The 20,107-nt window shown below is 47.4% G+C and overlaps 1 protein-coding gene across 1 annotated transcript in view; it reads left to right on the top strand.

The window, feature by feature from the left end:
• REV3L (REV3 like, DNA directed polymerase zeta catalytic subunit) overlaps nt 1-20,107 on the top strand; it is a 567,479-nt gene that overhangs the window by 511,448 nt on the left and 35,924 nt on the right. Inside the window, exon 29 of the mRNA XM_030199216.1 lies at nt 13,042-13,232. Within this exon, the coding sequence (XP_030055076.1) occupies nt 13,042-13,232 (191 nt within the window). The remainder of the gene's footprint in view (nt 1-13,041; nt 13,233-20,107) is intronic.

Here is a 20,107-nt window from a genome sequence, read left to right as displayed (position 1 = left end):
TTAAGGTTGAGATTTCAGGGGTGGAGATGTAGATCTGAGAATCGTCTGTGTAAAGATGGTATTGAAATTCTAAATACAAAAACTTCCACCCAATACAAAATTACAAAATTACAATAGTATATGGGGAAAAGCCTCGAAGAGCTCCCAGATCCAATATCAATCTGTCGGAGCTAAAACAGACCAACTGGTCTTCTCTTCATCATAGGCAAAAACCCCTTTTAGGCAGCCCTAGAAAAATTTCTTCTGGGACCGCAGTAAATTTTCTAAATTTTTTGTTTTTTAAAGATAAGAATTTTTTAAAGAAAAAGCGTGTTATATTGCAATGCACTTAGCTTTTTATTGCTTGATATTCAGTATTACTACTGCTTCATGCTGCGCTGTTCCCTGTTGGGTTACCCTGAGCCGACGTTGGCCAGCGTTTCGCTGCTTCTTCAAGGTCTCGGGTAATTACTAGGGGATACGAACACAAGAATTAATATAGTGCAGCATAAACTGTTTAACAAAAAATTCTTACTATAAAGCCATCAACACAGTACTTGGAACTCGTTACACAGCGTTTCAGATGCAGCATGTCTGACCTCGGGAGGCATTGCTCCGCTGATATAAATAAAATATCTGACGTCAGACGCTGACTAATGATTGTCCAATCAGGGATTCAGGAAAATGCTCTTATTGGATATTCTAAAAGAAATAGCACCAATCCAATTGTGAATTTAGACCTCGCGGTTCTAAAGAGTGCAATTTAAAAATCCAACGTTGTTCAGCTTGTAGTAATTGTCTTTGATGATCGCCTCCTCGCATAGATTTTAAAATTTCTTGTAGGACAAAACATTTTAAATCATTAAAATCATGCATTAGATCAATACAATGTTTGACCAAAGGTAGACCTATTTTATGAGAACTTATGGCGCTTTTGTGTTCAATTATGCGCACATGTAAGGGCCTGGAAGTTTGTTCTACATATAGTTTCATGCATGGGCAGAGTAGACAATATATTACTGAACTCGATCTGCATGTGGTGTTTATCTTTAGTTCATATGTCTATCTTTAGTTCATATGTCTTCTGATCCACTGGGTTGACGAAGTTGGAGATTTCCACTTTCGTCAACCCAGTGGATCAGAAGACATATGAACTAAAGATAAACACCACATGCAGATCGAGTTCAGTAATATATTGTCTACTCTGCCCATGCATGAAACTATATGTAGGACAAACTTCCAGGCCCTTACATGTGCGCATAATTGAACACAAAAGCGCCATAAGTTCTCATAAAATAGGTCTACCTTTGGTCAAACATTGTATTGATCTAATGCATGATTTTAATGATTTAAAATGTTTTGTCCTACAAGAAATTTTAAAATCTATGCGAGGAGGCAATCATCAAAGACAATTACTACAAGCTGAACAACGTTGGATTTTTAAATTGCACTCTTTAGAACCGCGAGGTCTAAATTCACGATTGGATTGGTGCTATTTCTTTTGGAATATCCAATAAGAGCATTTTCCTGAATCCCTGATTGGACAATCATTAGTCAGCGTCTGACGTCAGATATTTTATTTATATCAGCGGAGCAATGCCTCCCGAGGTCAGACATGCTGCATCTGAAACGCTGTGTAACGAGTTCCAAGTACTGTGTTGATGGCTTTATAGTAAGAATTTTTTGTTAAACAGTTTATGCTGCACTATATTAATTCTTGTGTTCGTATCCCCTAGTAATTACCCGAGACCTTGAAGAAGCAGCGAAACGCTGGCCAACGTCGGCTCAGGGTAACCCAACAGGGAACAGCGCAGCATGAAGCAGTAGTAATACTGAATATCAAGCAATAAAAAGCTAAGTGCATTGCAATATAACACGCTTTTTCTTTAAAAAATTCTTATCTTTAAAAAACAAAAAATTTAGAAAATTTACTGCAGTCTCAGAAGAAATTTTTCTAGGGCTGCCTAAAAGGGGTTTTTGCCTATGATGAAGAGAAGACCAGTTGGTCTGTTTTAGCTCCGACAGATTGATATTGGATCTGGGAGCTCTTTGAGGCTTTTCCCCATATACTATTGTAATTTTGTATTGGGTGGAAGTTTTTGTATTTAGAATTTGTTCTTATCTCCACACCACCAAATATATTTGTTTAGTAAAGATGGTATTGAAAGCCATGGGATGAAATCAGGGTACCAAGGGAAGAGGTATAGATGGAGAAGAGGAGGGGTCCAAGGACAGAACCCTGAGGCACACCAACTGTAAGCGGGATGGAAGTTGAAGGGGAACCGCCAGAGTGAACACTGAAAGTGCGAAATGAGAGGTAGGAGGAGAACCAGGAAAGAACAGGACCCTGGAATCCAAACGAGGATAGCGTATCTAGGAGTATGGTGTGGTCGATAGTGTTGAAAGCAGCAGATAGGTCAAGAAGGATAAGGATAGAATAGAGATCTCTGGATTTAGCCAGCAGCAGGTCATTAGAGACTTTGGTAAGTGCAGTTTCAGTAGAGTGAAGAAGGCGGAAACCAGATTGTAGTGGGTCAAGAATAGATTGAGAAGAAAGAAAGTAAAGACAACGGCGGTGAACAACGCGTTCAAGTAATTTGGAGAGAGAAGGGAGATGGGGCGATAGTTGGAGGGACAGGTAGGGTCAAGTGAGGGTTTTTTAAGGAGTGGAGTGACAACAGAATGTTTGAAGGTCTTAGGAACAGTTGCAGTGGAGAGTGAAAGATTAAGGATGTGACAGATGACAGGAATGATAGTAGGAGAGATAGTGTTAAGTAGATAAGTGGGGATGGGATCAGAGGAACAGGTAGTACATTTAGAGGAGGAAAGAAGAAGGGCAGTTTCCTCAGTAGAAACTTGAGAGAAGGAGGAAAAAGAGGGAGAGGAAGGAGAGTAGGGGGTGTGAACTAAGGGAGAGAGAGGTGGGGAGGGTTTGGATGAAAATTCAAGGTTAATCTTACGGATTTTATCATGGAAGTGCTCAGCTAGGGTCTGAGGAGAAAGAGAAGGGGGAATTGAGGACGGAGGCACTTTGAGAAAAGAGTTCACTGTGGCGAAGGGAAGTCAAGGGTTAGCACCAAGGGAATTTGTCAATTGGGTGAAGTAATCCTGTTTGGCCCGTAAAAGGGCAGTCTGGAAGGAGTTTAGCATGAATTTGAAATGAATGAAGTCAGCAAGGGTGCGGGATTTAAGCCAAGAACGTTCAGCAGAGCGGGCACAGGAACGAAGGTAGCGGATTTTAGAGGTCAGCCAAGGCTGGGGTTTGGTACACCTAGTAGGACGGGGCATGGGAGGGGCGAGAGTGTCCAGAGCAAAGGAGAGGATAGTATTATAGGAAGAAACGGCTTCATTGACAGACTTAGCTAGAGTGGTGGAAGAGAAAAGGTTAGAGACACAAGAGGACAGAGTAAGGGGGTCAATAGCTTGAAGATTCCTAGATATGGGGGTTGAGATTTGGTGGGACTGGGGAGGAGGGTGCTTAAGTGTGAAGGTTAATAGGTGATGGTCAGAAAGGGGGAGAACTGAGGAACAGAAGCTGGAGGGAAAGCAGTTAGAGGAGAGGATAAGGTTGAGACAGTGACCATTTTGGTGGGTGGGTGCAGAGGAGCACAGCTGAAGATTGAATGAGGACGTTAAGGAATTGGGAAGCATAAGAGTCAGAGGAATCATCAGTATGGATGTTAAAGTCACCAAGGATGATGGAGGGGGATGTAGGATCATGAAAGAAGGAAAGCCAGGCAAAGTCAGTGAGAAAGGATGAAAGAGACTTATCCAGGGGGTCGATAAATGACTGCCAGTCGGAGAGGCAGAGGAGTGAAAAGGCGGATGGAGTGGACTTCAAAGGACAAAAAGCAGTGAGACTGGGGTGGAAGAAGAGGTTGGAATTTGCAGGGGGGAGAGAGTAGCAATCCAACGCCAGCACCGCGGCCGGCAGGGCGAAGGGTATGAGAGAAAAGATAACCACCATGGCAAAGGGCCGCAACAGAAGTAGAGTCATCAGGGGAGAGCCAAGTTTCAGTTAAGGCAAGTAGATGGAGGGAACGAGAAATGAAGAGGTTGTGAATGTAGGGAAGTTTATTGCAGATGAGAAAAGGCTAAAATGGCTAGGGCTCTTCAGGTTGGAGAAGAAATGACTGACTGGATATGAAAGTGGTTTATAAAATATTGAGTGGAGTGGAACAGAGAAATGTGAATCACTTGTTTACTCTTTCCAAAAATACTAGGACTAAGGGACACGCAAAGAAGCTACTGGTAGAGAATGGCACAGGGACCTGTATTAACCACAGGGATGGGGACAGGGACAAAGCTTGTGGGGATCAAATGGGGACAGATCCCGTGGGGATGGGACAGAGCCCATTGGGACGGAGACAAACTTTGTCTCTGTGTTATTTTCTACTTTGAAGCCTTTTAATAAACTGGACTGTTATTTATGTTTGAGTGATGCAGACAACAATATTTTGACTTTTTGGAAAAACAAGCAAACATGCTGGCCACAACTAGCAAAATTTGTGTGGGGTATCCTGTACATCCTGCTACTAGCACATCTTCTAAAAAGACATCTATTGCAAGAAGGACTGTGGAAGACAGGAGGGCTAGATTGAATCCTGAGATTGTTGATGACTTCTTATTCATCCACAGATTTAAAAATCATAACAGTTTTTCATAGGGCATATTTCTCCCCTCTAGGGCATACAGAATGGGTTGTATTTTGTACCCTGGACATTTTAACAGGGTGGATTAGAATTCCTTGGGGTAGTAGAAATTAGCTATTGTTGGGATTGGAAGGGTAGAGGGTGGTAGTGAGGTTATTATAGCTGTTTGCTTTTATTAGTTTTCTATTTGTAATTTATACACAACAGTTGCACAGCATATTGTTCCCTTTAATACTTTTAAAAGATTGAAATATAAAATCATAATTGTTCGAGGCTTCTACAAATGAGAGAGCCCATGGGGACAGGGCGGGGACGGAGTCAGAACCTGCGGGGATGGGGTGGAGACAGAGACAGAATCCACGGGGACAAACTTTGTCCCTGTCATTCTCTAGCTACTGGGTAGTAAATTTAATCGAATCAGAGAAAATATTTCTTCACTCAACAAGTAATTAAACTCTAGAATTCGTTGCCAGAGAATGTGGTAAAAGCAGCTAGCTTAGCAGGATTTTTAAAAGGTTTGGTTAATTTCCTAAAAGAAAAGTCCATAAGCTATTAATTAAGATGGACTTTGAAAATCCATTGCATATTCTAGGATAAGCAGCTTAAAACCTGTTTTGTAGTTCTGGGATCTTGCCAGGTACTTGTGACCTGTATTGGCCATTGTTGGAAACAGGATTGCGGGTTTGATGGAGCTTCAGTATGGCAATGCTTATGTTCTTAATTATGAGGAGGGTGGAATGAGATAGAGGGAATGGTTCTTGAAGGGAATTGGGTGTAGGGGGGAATTGCATTAACTGTTCTTGTTACTGCTTCAGCTCTTACTCAGTTGTAAGAAATGTTTCTTTATAGTTCTCTGCAGTGAAATGTTTGGATTTTTCTGTTCTCTGCAGTGAAATGTTTGGATTTTTCTTTTCTCTGCTTGTGATGACAAGATATTTTCTCATAATTGGTTGCTGGTTGGCCTTGTCTGTTGGCCAATGGATGTTGTTTCGGTGAGCCTGGTAGCTAGGGATTGCCAGTTGTCATCTACCCCAACTTGACATTTCGTCCTTTAGATTGTAAGCTCTTCTGAGCAGGGACCGTCCTTATTCGTTAATTTGTACAGCGCTGCGTAACCCTAGTAGCGCTCTAGAAATGTTAAGTAGTAGTAGTAGTAAGATAATGTTTTCTTACCCTCAGAGAAAGTGAAGTTCTCCGAGGACAAGCAAGCTGCTTGTTCTCACTGATGGGTGACTTCCACGGCAGCCCCTCCAATCGGAAACTTCACTAGCAAAGGCCTTTGCTAGCTCTCGCGCGCCCATGCGCACCGCGCATGCGCGGCCGTCTTCCCGCCCGAACCGGCTCGTGTTCGTCAGTCTTCTTTTGTCCGCGCTCGGGACGGTCGTGTTTTGCCGCCGTTTCGCGCCCCTCAAGTTTACCCTCGCGCGTCTTCGCGATTTCGCTTACAAAAAAAAAAAGACCTTGGTCTTTGTCCCTTCCTGTGTGTCCAGTTTTGTTTCCCCGGCGTAAGTTTCCTTTCGCTTTCGGGGTAGGCCTTTTTTGTGGCCTCGGTACGGGTTTTTTCTCTCTCTCTTATTTTTGGTGCCCTTCGTCAGCATCGCGAATTTTGATTTCGCCGGCGTGATTTTTCCGCCCATGTCATCGAAGTCTCCCAGCGGCTTCAAGAAGTGCATCCAGTGCGCCCGGGTAATCTCGCTCACTGATAGGCACGCGTCGTGTCTTCAGTGTCTGGGGGCTGGGCACCGCCCGCAGGCCTGCAGTCTTTGTGCTCTTTTACAGAAGAGGACTCAGGTAGCGAGATTGGCCCAGTGGAACGTGTTGTTCTCGGGCTCTTCGTTGACAACAGCACCGGAGGCATCGAGTGCATCGACGTCGACGGCATCAAAGTCTTCGGCATCGAGGTTTCGACCCTCTGCATCGTCGGTACCGAGACATCGGAAGGCTGCGTCGGCGGTACCGGGACCTCCGCTGTTGCTGATGTCGTCGGACAGTGGTGTTTCGACTGGAGTGCAGGTGAGGACTGTCCATTCCCCTGCTGGTGGCGGTGAGCCTTCGGGTGGGTCTCCTCCTGCCCTGAGGGCTCCTGCGGTACAGCGCCCCTGAGACCGACCTTCTTCGGCCTCGGCCCCGAGGAAGAGACGGTTGGATTCTATGTCCTCCTCGTCGGTACCGGGAAGCTCCGGTGACATGCTTCGTTTGAAGAAATCAAAGAAGCATCGACACCGGTCTCCTTCCCGCATCGGTACCGAGAGCTCTGGGTCGCCGAGGGAGTCGGCACCCAGTAGGCATCGGCACCGGGAGGATCGCTCACCCTCTGTTCAGGAGGTGTCGATGCGCTCCACCTTGGACAGCCCGAAACCGCCTCCACGCCCGGAACAGACTCTGACCTCGACGCCTGCATCAGCTTCCATGTCTTTCTCCACAGCCGCTCTGCACGAGAGTCTCCGGGCCGTTCTCCCGGAGATCCTGGGAGAGCTGTTGCGCCCTTCCCCTCCGGTACCGGGGGTGCTTGCACCTCCGGTACCGTCGAGTGAGGCGCCGGCTGGCCCTTTGCCCGGGGTGAGGTCTCAGACATCAGTGCCGCTTGCGGTGCCGGCTGCGGCCGCCTCCCAGGAAGACTCCCCGACGACGTCGGTGGAGGGAGCTTCGTCGGTGCTGGCGAGGGAGTCTACCTCTCGACGCTCCCACCGTGGCCATGTTTCCACGGAGTCGGGCACGACTTCAGATACAGGTTCATGAACTTGTGTCTGATACCGATGGTGAGGCCTCGTGGGAGGAGGAGGAGGACATCAGATATTTCTCTGACGAGGAGTCTGATGGCCTTCCTTCTGATCCCACTCCCTCCCCTGAAAGGCAGCTTTCTCCTCCCGAGACTCTGTCTTTTGTGGCCTTTGTCCGGGAGATGTCTACGGCCATCCCCTTCCCGGTGGTCGTGGAGGATGAGCCCAGGGCTGAAATGTTTGCGCTCTTGGACTATCCTTCTCCACCTAAGGAAGCGTCCACAGTACCCATGCATCATGTCCTAAAAAAGACATTGCTGGCGAACTGGACCAAGCCTCTAAGTAATCCCCACATTCCCAAGAAGATCGAGTCCCAGTACCGGATCCATGGGGACCCAGAGCTGATGCGCACTCAGTTGCCTCACGACTCTGGTGTGGTGGATCTGGCCCTAAAGAAGGCTAAGAGTTCTGGGGAGCATGCTTCGGCGCCCCCGGGCAAGGACTCTAGAACCTTAGACTCCTTTGGGAGGAAGGCCTACCATTCTTCTATGCTCGTGGCCAAGATTCAGTCCTACCAGCTCTACACGAGCATCCATATGCGGAACAATGTGCGGCAGTTGGCGGGCTTGGTGGACAAGCTCCCTCCTGAGCAAGCCAAGCCGTTTCAGGAAGTGGTCAGGCAGCTGAAGGCGTGCAGAAAATTCCTGGCCAGAGGGGTATATGATACCTTTGATGTTGCGTCCAGGGCCGCTGCTCAAGGTGTGGTGATGCGCAGACTCTCATGGCTGCGTGCCTCCGACCTGGAGAATAGGATCCAGCAGCGGATTGCGGACTCTCCTTGCCGAGCGGACAACATTTTTGGAGAGAAAGTCGAACAGGTGGTAGAGCAACTCCACCAGCGGGATACCACTTTCGACAAGTTCTCCCGCCGGCAGCTTTCAGCATCTACCTCCTCAGGTAGACGTTTTTATGGGGGAAGGAAGACTGTTCCCTACTCTTCTGGTAAACGTAGGTACAATCCTCCTTCTTGACAGCCTGCGGCCCAGGCTAAGCCCCAGCGCGCTCGCTCTCGTCAGCAGCGTGCGCCTCAGCAAGGCCCCACGGCTCCCCAGCAAAAGCAGGAGACGAGCTTTTGACTGGCTCCAGCAGAGCATAGCCGACATCAATGTGTCCGTGCCGGGCGATCCGCTGGTCGGGGGGAGGTTGAAAGTTTTTCACCAAAGGTGGCCTCTTATAACCTCCGACCGTTGGGTTCTTCAAATAGTCCGGCAAGGATACACCCTCAATTTGACCTCGAAGCCTCCAAATTGCCCACCAGGAGCTCAGTCTTACAGCTTCCAGCACAAGCAGGTACTTGCAGAGGAACTCTCCGCCCTTCTCAGCGCCAATGCGGTCGAGCCCGTGCCATCCGGGCAAGAAGGGCTGGGATTCTATTCCAGGTACTTCCTTGTGGAAAAGAAAACGGGGGATGCGTCCCATCCTAGACCTAAGGGCCCTGAACAAATATGTGGTCAAGGAAAAGTTCAGGATGCTTTCCCTGGGCACCCTTCTTCCCATGATTCAGGAAAACGATTGGCTATGCTCTCTGGACTTGAAGGACGCCTACATGCACATCCCGATACTGCCAGCTCACAGGCAGTATCTGCGATTTCAGCTGGGCACACGTCACTTCCAGTACTGTGTGCTACCTTTTGGGCTCGCCTCTGCACACAGAGTGTTCACGAAGTGCCTGGCTGTAGTAGCAGCGGCGCTTCGCAGGCTGGGAGTGCACGTGTTCCCCTATCTCGACGATTGGCTGGTGAAGAACACATCCGAGGCAGGAGCTCTGCAGTCCATGCAGATGACTATTTGCCTCCTGGAGCTACTTGGGTTTGTGATAAATTATCCAAAGTCCCACCTTCTCCCAGTACAAAGACTCGAATTCATAGGAGCTCTGCTGGATTCTCGGACGGCTCGTGCCTATCTCCCAGAGACGAGAGCCAACAACTTGTTGTCCCTCGTCTCTCGGGTGCGAGTGTCCCAGCAGATCACAGCTCGGCAGATGTTGAGATTGCTGGGCCACATGGCCTCCACAGTTCATGTGACTCCCATGGCCCGTCTTCACATGCGAGATGCTCAATGGACCCTAGCTTCCCAGTGGTTTCAGGCTGCTGGGAATCTAGAGGACGTGATCCACCTGTCCATGAGTTTTCTCAAATCCCTGTACTGGTGGACGATTTGGTCCAATTTGACTCTGGGACGTCCTTTCCAAATTCCTCAGCCACAAAAAGTGCTGACTACGGATGCGTCTCTCCTGGGGTGGGGAGCTCATGTCGATGGGCTTCACACCCAGGGAAGCTGGTCCCTCCAGGAACGCGATCTGCAGATCAATCTCCTGGAGTTACGAGCGGTCTGGAACGCTCTGAAGGCTTTCAGAGATCGGCTGTCCCATCAAATTATCCAAATTCAGACAGACAACCAGGTTGCCATGTATTACATCAACAAGCAGGGGGGCACCGGATCTCGCCCCCTGTGTCAGGAAGCCATCAGCATGTGGCTGTGGGCTCGCCGTTACGGCATGTTGCTCCAAGCCACATACCTAGCAGGCGTAAACAGTCTGGCCGACAGGTTGAGCAGGATTATGCAACCTCACGAGTGGTCGCTCAACTCCAGAGTGGTGCGCCAGATCTTCCAAGTGTGGGGCACCCCCTTGGTAGATCTCTTCGCATCTCGAGCCAACCACAAGGTCCCTCAGTTCTGTTCCAGACTTCAGGCCCACGGTCGACTGGCATCGGATGCCTTCCTCCTGGACTGGGGGGAAGGTCTGCTGTATGCTTATCCTCCCATACCTCTGGTGGGGAAGACTTTGTTGAAACTCAAGCAAGACCGGGGCACCATGATTCTGATTGCTCCCTTTTGGCCGTGTCAGATCTGGTTCCCTCTTCTTCTGGAGTTGTCCTCCGAAGAACCCTGGAGATTGGAGTGTTTTCCGACCCTCATCACACAGGACGAAGGGGCGCTTCTGCATCCCAACCTCCAGTCTCTGGCTCTCACGGCCTGGATGTTGAGAGCGTAGACTTTGCCTCTTTGGGTCTGTCGGAGGGTGTCTCCCGTGTCTTGCTTGCTTCCAGGAAAGATTCCACTAAGAGGAGTTACTTCTTTTTATGGAGGAGGTTTGCCGTCTGGTGTGACAGCAAGGCCTTAGATCCTCGCTCTTACCCTACACAGACCCTGCTTGAATACCTTCTGCACTTGTCTGAGTCTGGTCTCAAGACCAACTCTGTAAGAGTTCACCTTAGCGCAATCAGTGCATACCATTACCGTGTGGAAGGTAAGCCGATCTCAGGACAGCCTTTAGTTATTCGCTTCATGAGAGGTTTGCTTTTGTCAAAGCCCCCCGTCAAACCTCCTACAGTGTCATGGGATCTCAATGTCGTTCTCACCCAGCTGATGAAACCTCCTTTTGAGCCACTGAATTCCTGCCATATGAAGTACTTGACCTGGAAGGTCATTTTCTTGGTGGCAGTTACTTCAGCTCGTAGAGTCAGTGAGCTTCAGGCCCTGGTAGCCCAGGCCCCTTACACCAAGTTCCATCATAATAGAGTAGTCCTCCGCACTCACCCTACGTTCTTGCCGAAGGTAGTGTCGGAGTTCCATCTGAACCAGTCAATTGTCTTGCCAACATTCTTTCCCCGTCCTCATTCCTGCCCTGCTGAACGTCAGCTGCACACATTGGACTGCAAAAGAGCATTGGCCTTCTATCTGGAGCGGACACAGCCCAACAGACAGTCCGCCCAATTGTTTGTTTCTTTTGATCCCAACAGGAGGGGAGTGGCTGTGGGGAAACGCACCATATCCAATTGGCTAGCAGATTGCATTTCCTTCACTTACGCCCAGGCTGGGCTGGCTCTTGAGGGTCATGTCACTGCTCACAATGTCAGAGCCATGGCTGTGTCAGTGGCCCACTTGAAGTCAACCACTATTGAAGAGATCTGCAAAGCTGCGACATGGTCATCTGTCCACACATTCACATCTCATTACTGCCTGCAGCAGGATACCCGACGCGACAGTCGGTGCTTCAGAATCTGTTCAGGGTTTAGAATCCAACTCCACTCCCCTAGGCCCATGTTTTTATTCTGTTCCAGGCTACACTCTCTGTTAGTTGGATAAGTTGTTAGGTCAATCTCAGTTATGTCCTCGCCGTTGCGAGGCCCAATTGACATGTTTGTTGTTTTGAGTGAGCCTGGGGGCTAGAGATACCCCTTCAGTGAGAACAAGCAGCCTGCTTGTCCTCGGAGAAAGCGAATGCTACATACCTGTAGAAGGTATTCTCCGAGGACAGCAGGCTGATTGTTCTCACAAACCCGCCCGCCTCCCCTTTGGAGTTGTGTTTTCCCTTGTCTTTCTCTTGCTACATACGGGACTAACGAACACGAGCCGGTTCGGGTGGGAAGACGGCCGCGCATGGGCGCGCGAGAGCTAGCAAAGGCCTTTGCTAGTGAAGTTTCCGATTGGAGTGGCTGCCGTGGACGTCACCCATCAGTGAGAACAATCAGCCTGCTGTCCTCGGAGAATACCTTCTACAGGTATGTAGCATTCGCTTTATTCACATGTACCATGTGGTCTCCAAGGACAGAAGGACATATATTCTCACATACCCTTCTACCTCCTCTACGAGTTGTATCCTCTAAGCTTTTAAACTCAACTGCTGGTCCTGTGCAAGTGAGGCAGGCTGGAAGGTATTCACGCATGCGCGGTCAGTGCTGTCAAAAGCTTCTGAAAGAATGCTGAATAGCGTCTGTGCCAGGCTTTGTTGGATGAGGTCACCCAGTTGTGAGAATATGTCCTGTTGTCATCAGAGATCACCTACTACATGCGAGTAATTTTGTTATACTGTAAGTTACACATATCTGAGGAACTTAGGTGTTAACACTTAAACTAGCTTTATGGCTGGCGTAAGTACTTGTGTCTAAATGTGACCATTTCTGGGAAAACATGACTAAAGTCACCAGAAGCAAATAAAATAAAAAAGAGGTTTAAATGAATACTATTAGAGTAAACAATTTGTAATATAATAGTCCAAGCCCCATCTTTTTATGTGAAAAATAAAAGAGAAGTTCATTATGTGAAAATAGACCATTCTAAATATTTTGTTTTCCCAGAGACAGCCTGGTTAGGCTAGTATTCTTTAAAGGAAAATACTACCAGGTGTGTAATTTTAAGCACTCTCTTACAGAATTGCCCTCATAATTCTAGTCAGTTTTGACAGGAGCCAATTTAAGTGCCTGACTCCTTTGAATATCGAGCAGGGACTGTCTCTTCATGTCCAAATGTACAGCGCTGCGTACATCTAGTAGCGCTATAGAAATGATAAGTAGTAGTTGTAGTAAAATCAGCCTCTATGTAAAAATATTACCTTTAGGTAATAGCTTTGTTGTGATACTATATGCTTTCGTTCAGATCTGCTCAGTTTACAGTCACTGTGATCCCTCTCTACCCTACCCATGCAAAGATTGTGTCCAAATGAAGCATGGGGTTTCATCTTTATCCTTCCAAAGAATCTATCTACTCCATAGCAGCTTGAAAACTTATCTCTATCCCTGCAGGCACTCTGTGTACCATATGGTAGCCAATGGTCTTACCTTTACCCCGCACTCTAAAGTAGTCAAAAGCAATACTTTTGCCACATCACACTTTGTTTTGTTTTGAAGATTCTGGAGCGCTCTATCAAGCTGCTGTTTGAAACTCGAGATATAAGTCAGATCAAGCGGTACGTTCAGGCACAGTGCTTGAAGCTGCTGGAAGGCAAAGCCAGCCTGCAGGATCTCATTTTTGCCAAGGAGTATCGAGGGAGCAGCTCCTACAGACCAGCAGCCTGTGTGCCAGCGCTGGAAATTTCAAGGTAACTATCCAAAGATTTAGATGTGTCAATGTGACTCATTGCTGCCATCTGTTCCAAGCAAGTGGCTTCAATTCTGTTGTGCACAAGAGGACAGACACTTCAGGTGAATGCAATGTACCAGTTTTCTCACCAGAGTTGTAAAGAGGAGGTGAAATGTGTTTTAAAGTGTTACTAAATAATATTTGGAATATATTTCTCCAGTTTCTTAAAAACACTAGCATTGCTTCAGAAAAATAAAACAGTAGTTCTAATTATTTTGAAAAGATATGCATGTTTCAGCAGGGGGGGCAAAAGTGTTCAAGCCACTCCTTTACTTTATCATTGCCTCTACCTGATCCATTCTCTGTCTTTCTGCCCAGCTTTGTCTTTTTGGCTTCCATTTTTCACCCCTTCGTTAGTATCTTTCCTCACTCCTCATTTTCTTACATCTTTCAACCTACCATTCCACTCCATTTTCTTCTCTCCTACCTTTGGAGTCCTGTTTTGTTTTTCATTCTCCTCTTAACTATTTTTCCATTTCCACAGCATCCTTCAATACTATGCTTTTTCCATCAACTCTCCGTATCTCTATTCTCCAGCATCTATCCCTTCCTGCAAGAACTTCACACCACCACCACTTTTCCTTTCATGTGCCCCCTCTTCTCTCAGGTAACCTGACAGGCAGGAGAACATCCTTTATCTGCTGACCACCTTATACAGTCTATCAGCATGTGAAACATTTATAAAACTCCCAGGGCAGCACTTCCTAGATACAAACAAAAAACATACTTTGAAATGTCTGGATACTGTTTTAAATTTTAGGGTTCAGAGACCCCCAAGAAGGCTGGAGTGACCTTAAATCTGACTCCATCTCTAAATAGCACTAGTACTGGGGTAATCAAGGAGTTGTGAAGTTCTAAAAGGAATTGCCACTAAGGGAGACGTTAGGTCTAAGGAAAAGATACCAGCCTTATGACAAACTGGATTTAGATTACAAGTTATACAATGCAGCGAAAGATAGCCTGATACAGCAAAAGCATTTATACTTACAGCCTTTCATCATTAAGTGAAGCCCACAAATCATCATTTGGAATGAGGAGTTTATTTGCCAAGATACAAGTCAAATCAGTGATTGACAACAGGCACGTACAATCAATTAGTTATAGGAATATAATAATCCAGCTGCAAACAGGTGTTAATTAGATCCTAATCTTTTATAATTTCTTTTACCAATTAGAGGTTTTACAAGGGAAAGCAATTAGGTAATTTGTCAGTTCTGCTGGACACATTGGTTTCCCTTGGAGAGAGAGAGTGCCAACCCTTCTCTCTAACCTAAACCAGGAAATACCCTGATTTTTATAGGTGCCCTCAGGATATGGATAATATGACAGTAGATATACCTGATTGGATCTATGCTAATGTCATGGTTGTCACTGATTGGCTCATGCTAATGAGTAGCTTCTATCTTGCTAACATGGTTTTGTCTTTAGCTCGCTTGACCACAAATCTTAAGCAAGACCCTGCATCCAGCTACACCTTTCCTTTCTCACACCATGGCTGACCACAATCCTGCTCACAGGAAAGTCTCATTTCTCAACTTGTTTTTCCAACTTACATTAGAGAAAATTCCACTTTGTAACAGACACAGCTTCCATTTTGTGCTGAAATCCTCCATTTTGTTTCCATATCTATTGACCTAACTTTTCCTAATTTAGCTTATTTAGGCCTCAATCCGGGCTACAAACTAGGCCATACTTTTCCAGTAAGCTCCCAGTTATGTCAGCCATCAGATTTCTGACTCAGCCAAGGTCTGTAATGGCCTGAGCTCTATGACTGGGCCCGCCACCATTCCAGTGGGGGGGTCTCTGGCTGTACCATAATTATACAATACAAATACTAGAAGCCTAAAAAATAAGATGGGATGACGTTAGACCAGTGGCGTAGCAAGGGCGTGGCAGTCCGCCCCGGGTGAATGCAGCTGGGGAGGTGTCATCTCCGCTGGTTCCCTGTGCCCCGGAACAGGTTACTTCCTGTTCCGGGGCACAGGGAACCAGCGGAACCGACACCCCCCCCCCCCCCCCCCCCCCTAGTGTCGTGCACACGGCAGGCAAGAATGCACTGGGGGGGGGGCTTGGGTGGTGCGCCGAGGGGGGGTGTCATGCTGCACCCGGAGGGGGGGCTGTGCAACGGCAAACCACCCCTGGTGGCAGCCGCCCTCGTTACACCACTGTTAGACTATAGAGCACTGAATGAAGAGGTAGATATAATAGCCATCTCAGAGACCTAGTGGAAGGAGGATAGCCAATAAGACACAGTAATACCAGGGTACATATTATATCACGTTGATAGGATGAGCCAGGTTGGTGGAGTGGTGCATTATATGGTAAGGAAAGGCATTCAGCCATACGTAATATAAGTTCTGCAGCAAACAGAATGCACTGTGGAATGTTTATAGATTCTATGTGTGTAAGGAAAGAGAATAGTTGTAGGGGGTGTACTACTGTCTGCCAGGCCAAAATGAATAGACATATAAAACGTTGACAGAAATTAAGAAAACTGGTAACACAATAATGGGTGATTTCAATTACCCATCTATTGACTAGATAAATGTCACATCAGGAAATGCTATGGAGATAGTTCCTAGGTGAAATGACAGCTTCATGCAGCAGCTGGTTCAGAAACAGACAAGAGGAGACTCAGGATTTGGTGTCACTTGGCAACAGTGATCATAACATAATAAATGTGAGTTAATACCTGGAATGAAGACACAAAGGAAAGTACTGTGTTAGTATTCCTTATCATCCATGCCAGACCCTTCTACTGACTAGATAAATGTCACGTTAGGAAATGCTGTGAAGATAGTTTCTAGGTAAAATAACTGACTGCTTCATGGAGCAGCTGGTTCAGGAACTGACAAGAGTAGACTCAGGATTTGGTGTCACTTGGCAACAATGATCATGACATAGTGGGTTATGTCCCCCTGCCAGCAGATGGAGCAAGAAAAAAAAAAACAAAGCTGATTTCACTCCCCTAATAGGGGGCTGGTGCTGCCTTCAGCTCCTCAGTATTTTGCTAGCTTTAACAGATGGTGCAGATATGTGGCCTGGTGCAGCAACTATGAGTAGGCTGCTCCTCAGAAAGCTGTAGGCACAGTTGAGCACAGACCACGTCTGATGGATACAGCAGGCAACCATCCTTGGGGGACTGATTTCCCGCCCTCCTTGGGAACAGGTTAGAATTGATTCACAGAGCTCCGATGGTGCTGGGTCCCTCCCCGTGCCCCTCTGATCTTTATGGGGTTGTGGCTGCTGTCCCCTTCTGCTCTTGGGAAGGAGCCAGAGATTTATTCCCTGAACACTGGAATAAAAGGGCCTTCGATGCAACCTTTCCCCAGCCTGCCTCCTGGCCTACTATGGTGCTGTGTCAGATTGGGATTCAGAAGGTCTGAAGTGATCACATGTCCCCTTTCTTTCCTTCCACTTGCTTCCAGTATGTCTGGAAATAAAGGGAGGTGACACACTGCAGGTGTGCAATTCAGCATGTTATCCAGTACATATGGCCTGGCTTGGGAGCAGAGGTTGGTGCTAAGTGAGGGAGTCTGCTGCCCCTCACTACCTCTCCTCCCTCATCTCCCACTATGTTCCCGCCCGTAACCTCCGTTCATAGGACAAATCCCTCCTCTCTGTACCCTTCTCTAACACCGCCAACTCCAGGCTCCGCTCATTCTGCCTCGCCTCACCCTATGCTTGGAACAACCTTCCAGAGCCCTTACGCCAAGCCCCCTCCCTGCCCATCTTCGCTTAAAACCCACCTCTTCAATGCTGCATTCGGCACCTAACTCTTACCATTCACTAAATCCAGACTGCCCCAATTTGACCGCCCCTATCGGACTGTCCATTCACTTGTCTCTTAGATTGTAAGCTCCTTGAGCAGGGACCGTCCCTCTATGTTAATTGTACAGCGCTGCGTAACCCTAGTAGCGCTTTAGAAATGTTAAGTAGTAGTAAGTGGGCGCGTGCAGTCTGTGGGGATTTAGTGCCCAGCCAGAAGTGAAGGAGGAGAGGTTTGAGCTGTGGCCTGTGCAGTGTGTGGGGGATATGATCTGGTCAGTGCTCCTGTTTAGATAGATCACCTAATGGAGAAATTCTTGGTGGCTACATATCTACTCTCACGTATAGCAGAACCTGCAAGCTCTAGTTCTCTACTGAGTTAATATTTCAACAGGTGGTGTTACATGCATATCATGACTCCTCTTCACTCCCAACTAGGGGAATAACAGTGGGAAGAGCTTGCAGAACCAGCTCTCTGCCCCTCTACACGTGCTGCTTCCCTGAGTGCCTTTAAGGCCACATTAGGCTTGTGGTATGTGAAAAAAATTGGTGCAGCCTGAGGATAATTATTTTTTAAAATCCTAGGTGATCTGCTTTGGAAGCAGCTTCAATTTTTGCTTTGAGCCCTTCCAGGCCCTAATATGTGCTCCTGCATGGAAAGACCCACAGGTTGTCTCTGACAATATTTGGGGTGCTAGAGCATTCCACCAACTGTGGCAAGAGGATGAGGAGATATCCAGTTCAGCAGACAGAGGGAGATTGCCTCTTCAGAAAGGGATAGTGACTTAAGTGGGGAAGTCATTTGGGAGAGAGAAGCTAGTGACCTTTGTTTTGTAAGGCTTCATCTCTGGGCATCTCTCAGATAGGACAGCAGAAACATTAATCTGTAGGAGGGATCCTTTCCCTATAATTGTGGGTGGTCATAGACCCAGGGGTAGCCCAAGACAGTCTGCCGCCTGAGGCGAGGGGATGGTTTGCCACCCCAGCTCTCCCCCGCCCCCACCTTCCCTTCCCCGAATTTATCTTCTTTTCTGGCTGCAGCGGTTCCCATACATTGCTCTGCCACCAGCCCTGGCCTCTTCTCTCTACTGCAGCCCCCCCCACCTCCGAGGAAACAGGAAGTACATCAGAGAGGCAGGGCAGCGTATGGGAACTGCTGCCGCCCTGACTTTTGGAAAGCAAGAAAAGAAGGTAAATTCAAGGAAGGAAGGGCGTGGAAGTGGATGCCGCATCAAAATAGTGCCACCTGAGGCCCCTGCCTCAGGTGTCTCAATGGTAGGGCCACCACTACATAGACCTACTCCCCCCCCCCCCCCCCCCCCAACCCCAGATGGCATCTCCTCAGGCTATGATATCTGATTCTAGCTTTAAAGTACCAGTGCAAAGGATTTTATATTATCTTCCTGGTGAAGAAAAGAATAAGGTGTTGGGCCACCTAGGTGAGTTGTCCTTATGTAGAACCATAATTAGAGGGAAGCACAGCATTCAGAGATCTCCATGGTGGAAAGAGTTGAGTCTCTGTTTAAACAATCTTTCTATTTTTCTGTAGTTTCTCTCTTGTTCCAGACAGCTATATACAGTGGCTCCACAGCAAATCCTCCCTTGTCGGGTCCATTGTCCCCTCATGGAGCCATGGTAGCCTTTCTGCAAGTAATAGTATGCAGAGGAGTGGGGTCTTGACCTTCCCTACATGGGACCTAACAGCTCCTGGATAGGTTATTAGCTGGTGAGTCTTGCACAGTGGAGGTAAGCGATGCAAGGAACTCCTTTGTTTGGATCCTTCATATTGCCTGGTCAGGGTTAGGTCAAGACCGGGCTATACTTCTTTGGGAGCCCATGCACAGATTGCAAACACTAATCTCAAATGGGTTGTGAAATTTCATCCTCCGCAAGAAATAACTGTCTCTTGAAGTCATAGAACTTTTAAGGACCAAGTTCAGAGGCTGGCTGGAAGTACTTTATGGGAGGTCCTTCCTCACCTCAAGCCCCTCCTCCCAGTACTGGTCATTGTTGGTCCAAATTCAGAGGCCAAGAGCAGTGCTATTCCAGCAGCATCCTCCCTCCCTTAGTAAGTTAGTCTTGGACAGAAGATCTGACTGGGATGGCCTTTCCTTGTTGCATTCTGCAGTATTCTGGCTGTGATCCTTCATGAAAATATGTGGATACTTTTCAATGACTGGTTGGACACTGCTCAGGGGGACTTCCTTCACCCTCTCTGTAGGCTTTGGGGGCAGTTGTTATACTGGTGATAAGCAACAAGAATCTGAGCTCAAAAGGGGGCTCTACATGTTCTTGGGATCATGGCATGCAGTTCCCCTAGATACATAGGGGAATTCTTTCTAAAGGTTTCTACCAGATATTCCCAGATTCAGTATCCTGGATCCCTCACTGACAACTTCAGACTCTGTCCTCTTGGGCTAAGTCTGGCCCCTAGCTATTTAGGACTGAGTCAGCACAGAAATGTTGAACAGTAGCCAGGTTTCTGCAAGTGTGAAACCCTGGGCTGACAATTATCATGAAAAGCAATCTTGTCCTTCCTAGTTTCTGGAGCACAGCGGAACCCTCTTGTCTTCTAAGGAAAAATTGTGGTCTTGTGGCTTTGGACATCCAGGGCTCAAGACTTCATTGGCAGTGCCCAGGTCTCCTGTTTATTTGTCCTTCCTGAGAATGATCCTTTCTGCAGGTCTTGGGCTTCAGGACAGTGGACTTCGGTATTGTATCTTAGGCTCAGGACTCATACGTACCTCTTCCAGTTCAGTCCCATTTCAGGACAGCTTCCGTTAGCCCATTGTCACAAGGCTAGTTTCTCTTTCTCTAGGGAGACAGAAAGAGGCCTGAGCAGATTACTTTCACAGTTGTCTCTGACAGGGAGTGGCTTGGGAGTCTCTTTGATAGTTATTTTGCACTTCTTCCCTCCCACTTCTGGTCTGGGGCAGCTGACGTGGTGACAATGGTCATGATGAAGTACCAAGAGGGACAGAGTCAACCATCTAGCAGTCCAGTGATCCTGGCCTCTAGCTTGTGAGAAGGTAGTCCAGGCAGGTTGCAGGTAAGACAAAACTATTT

Source organism: Microcaecilia unicolor, chromosome 3 (genome assembly GCF_901765095.1).
Source record: "Microcaecilia unicolor chromosome 3, aMicUni1.1, whole genome shotgun sequence".
NCBI classification, from domain to species: Eukaryota; Metazoa; Chordata; class Amphibia; order Gymnophiona; family Siphonopidae; genus Microcaecilia; species Microcaecilia unicolor.
This window is presented reverse-complemented; position numbering and strand designations above follow the sequence as displayed.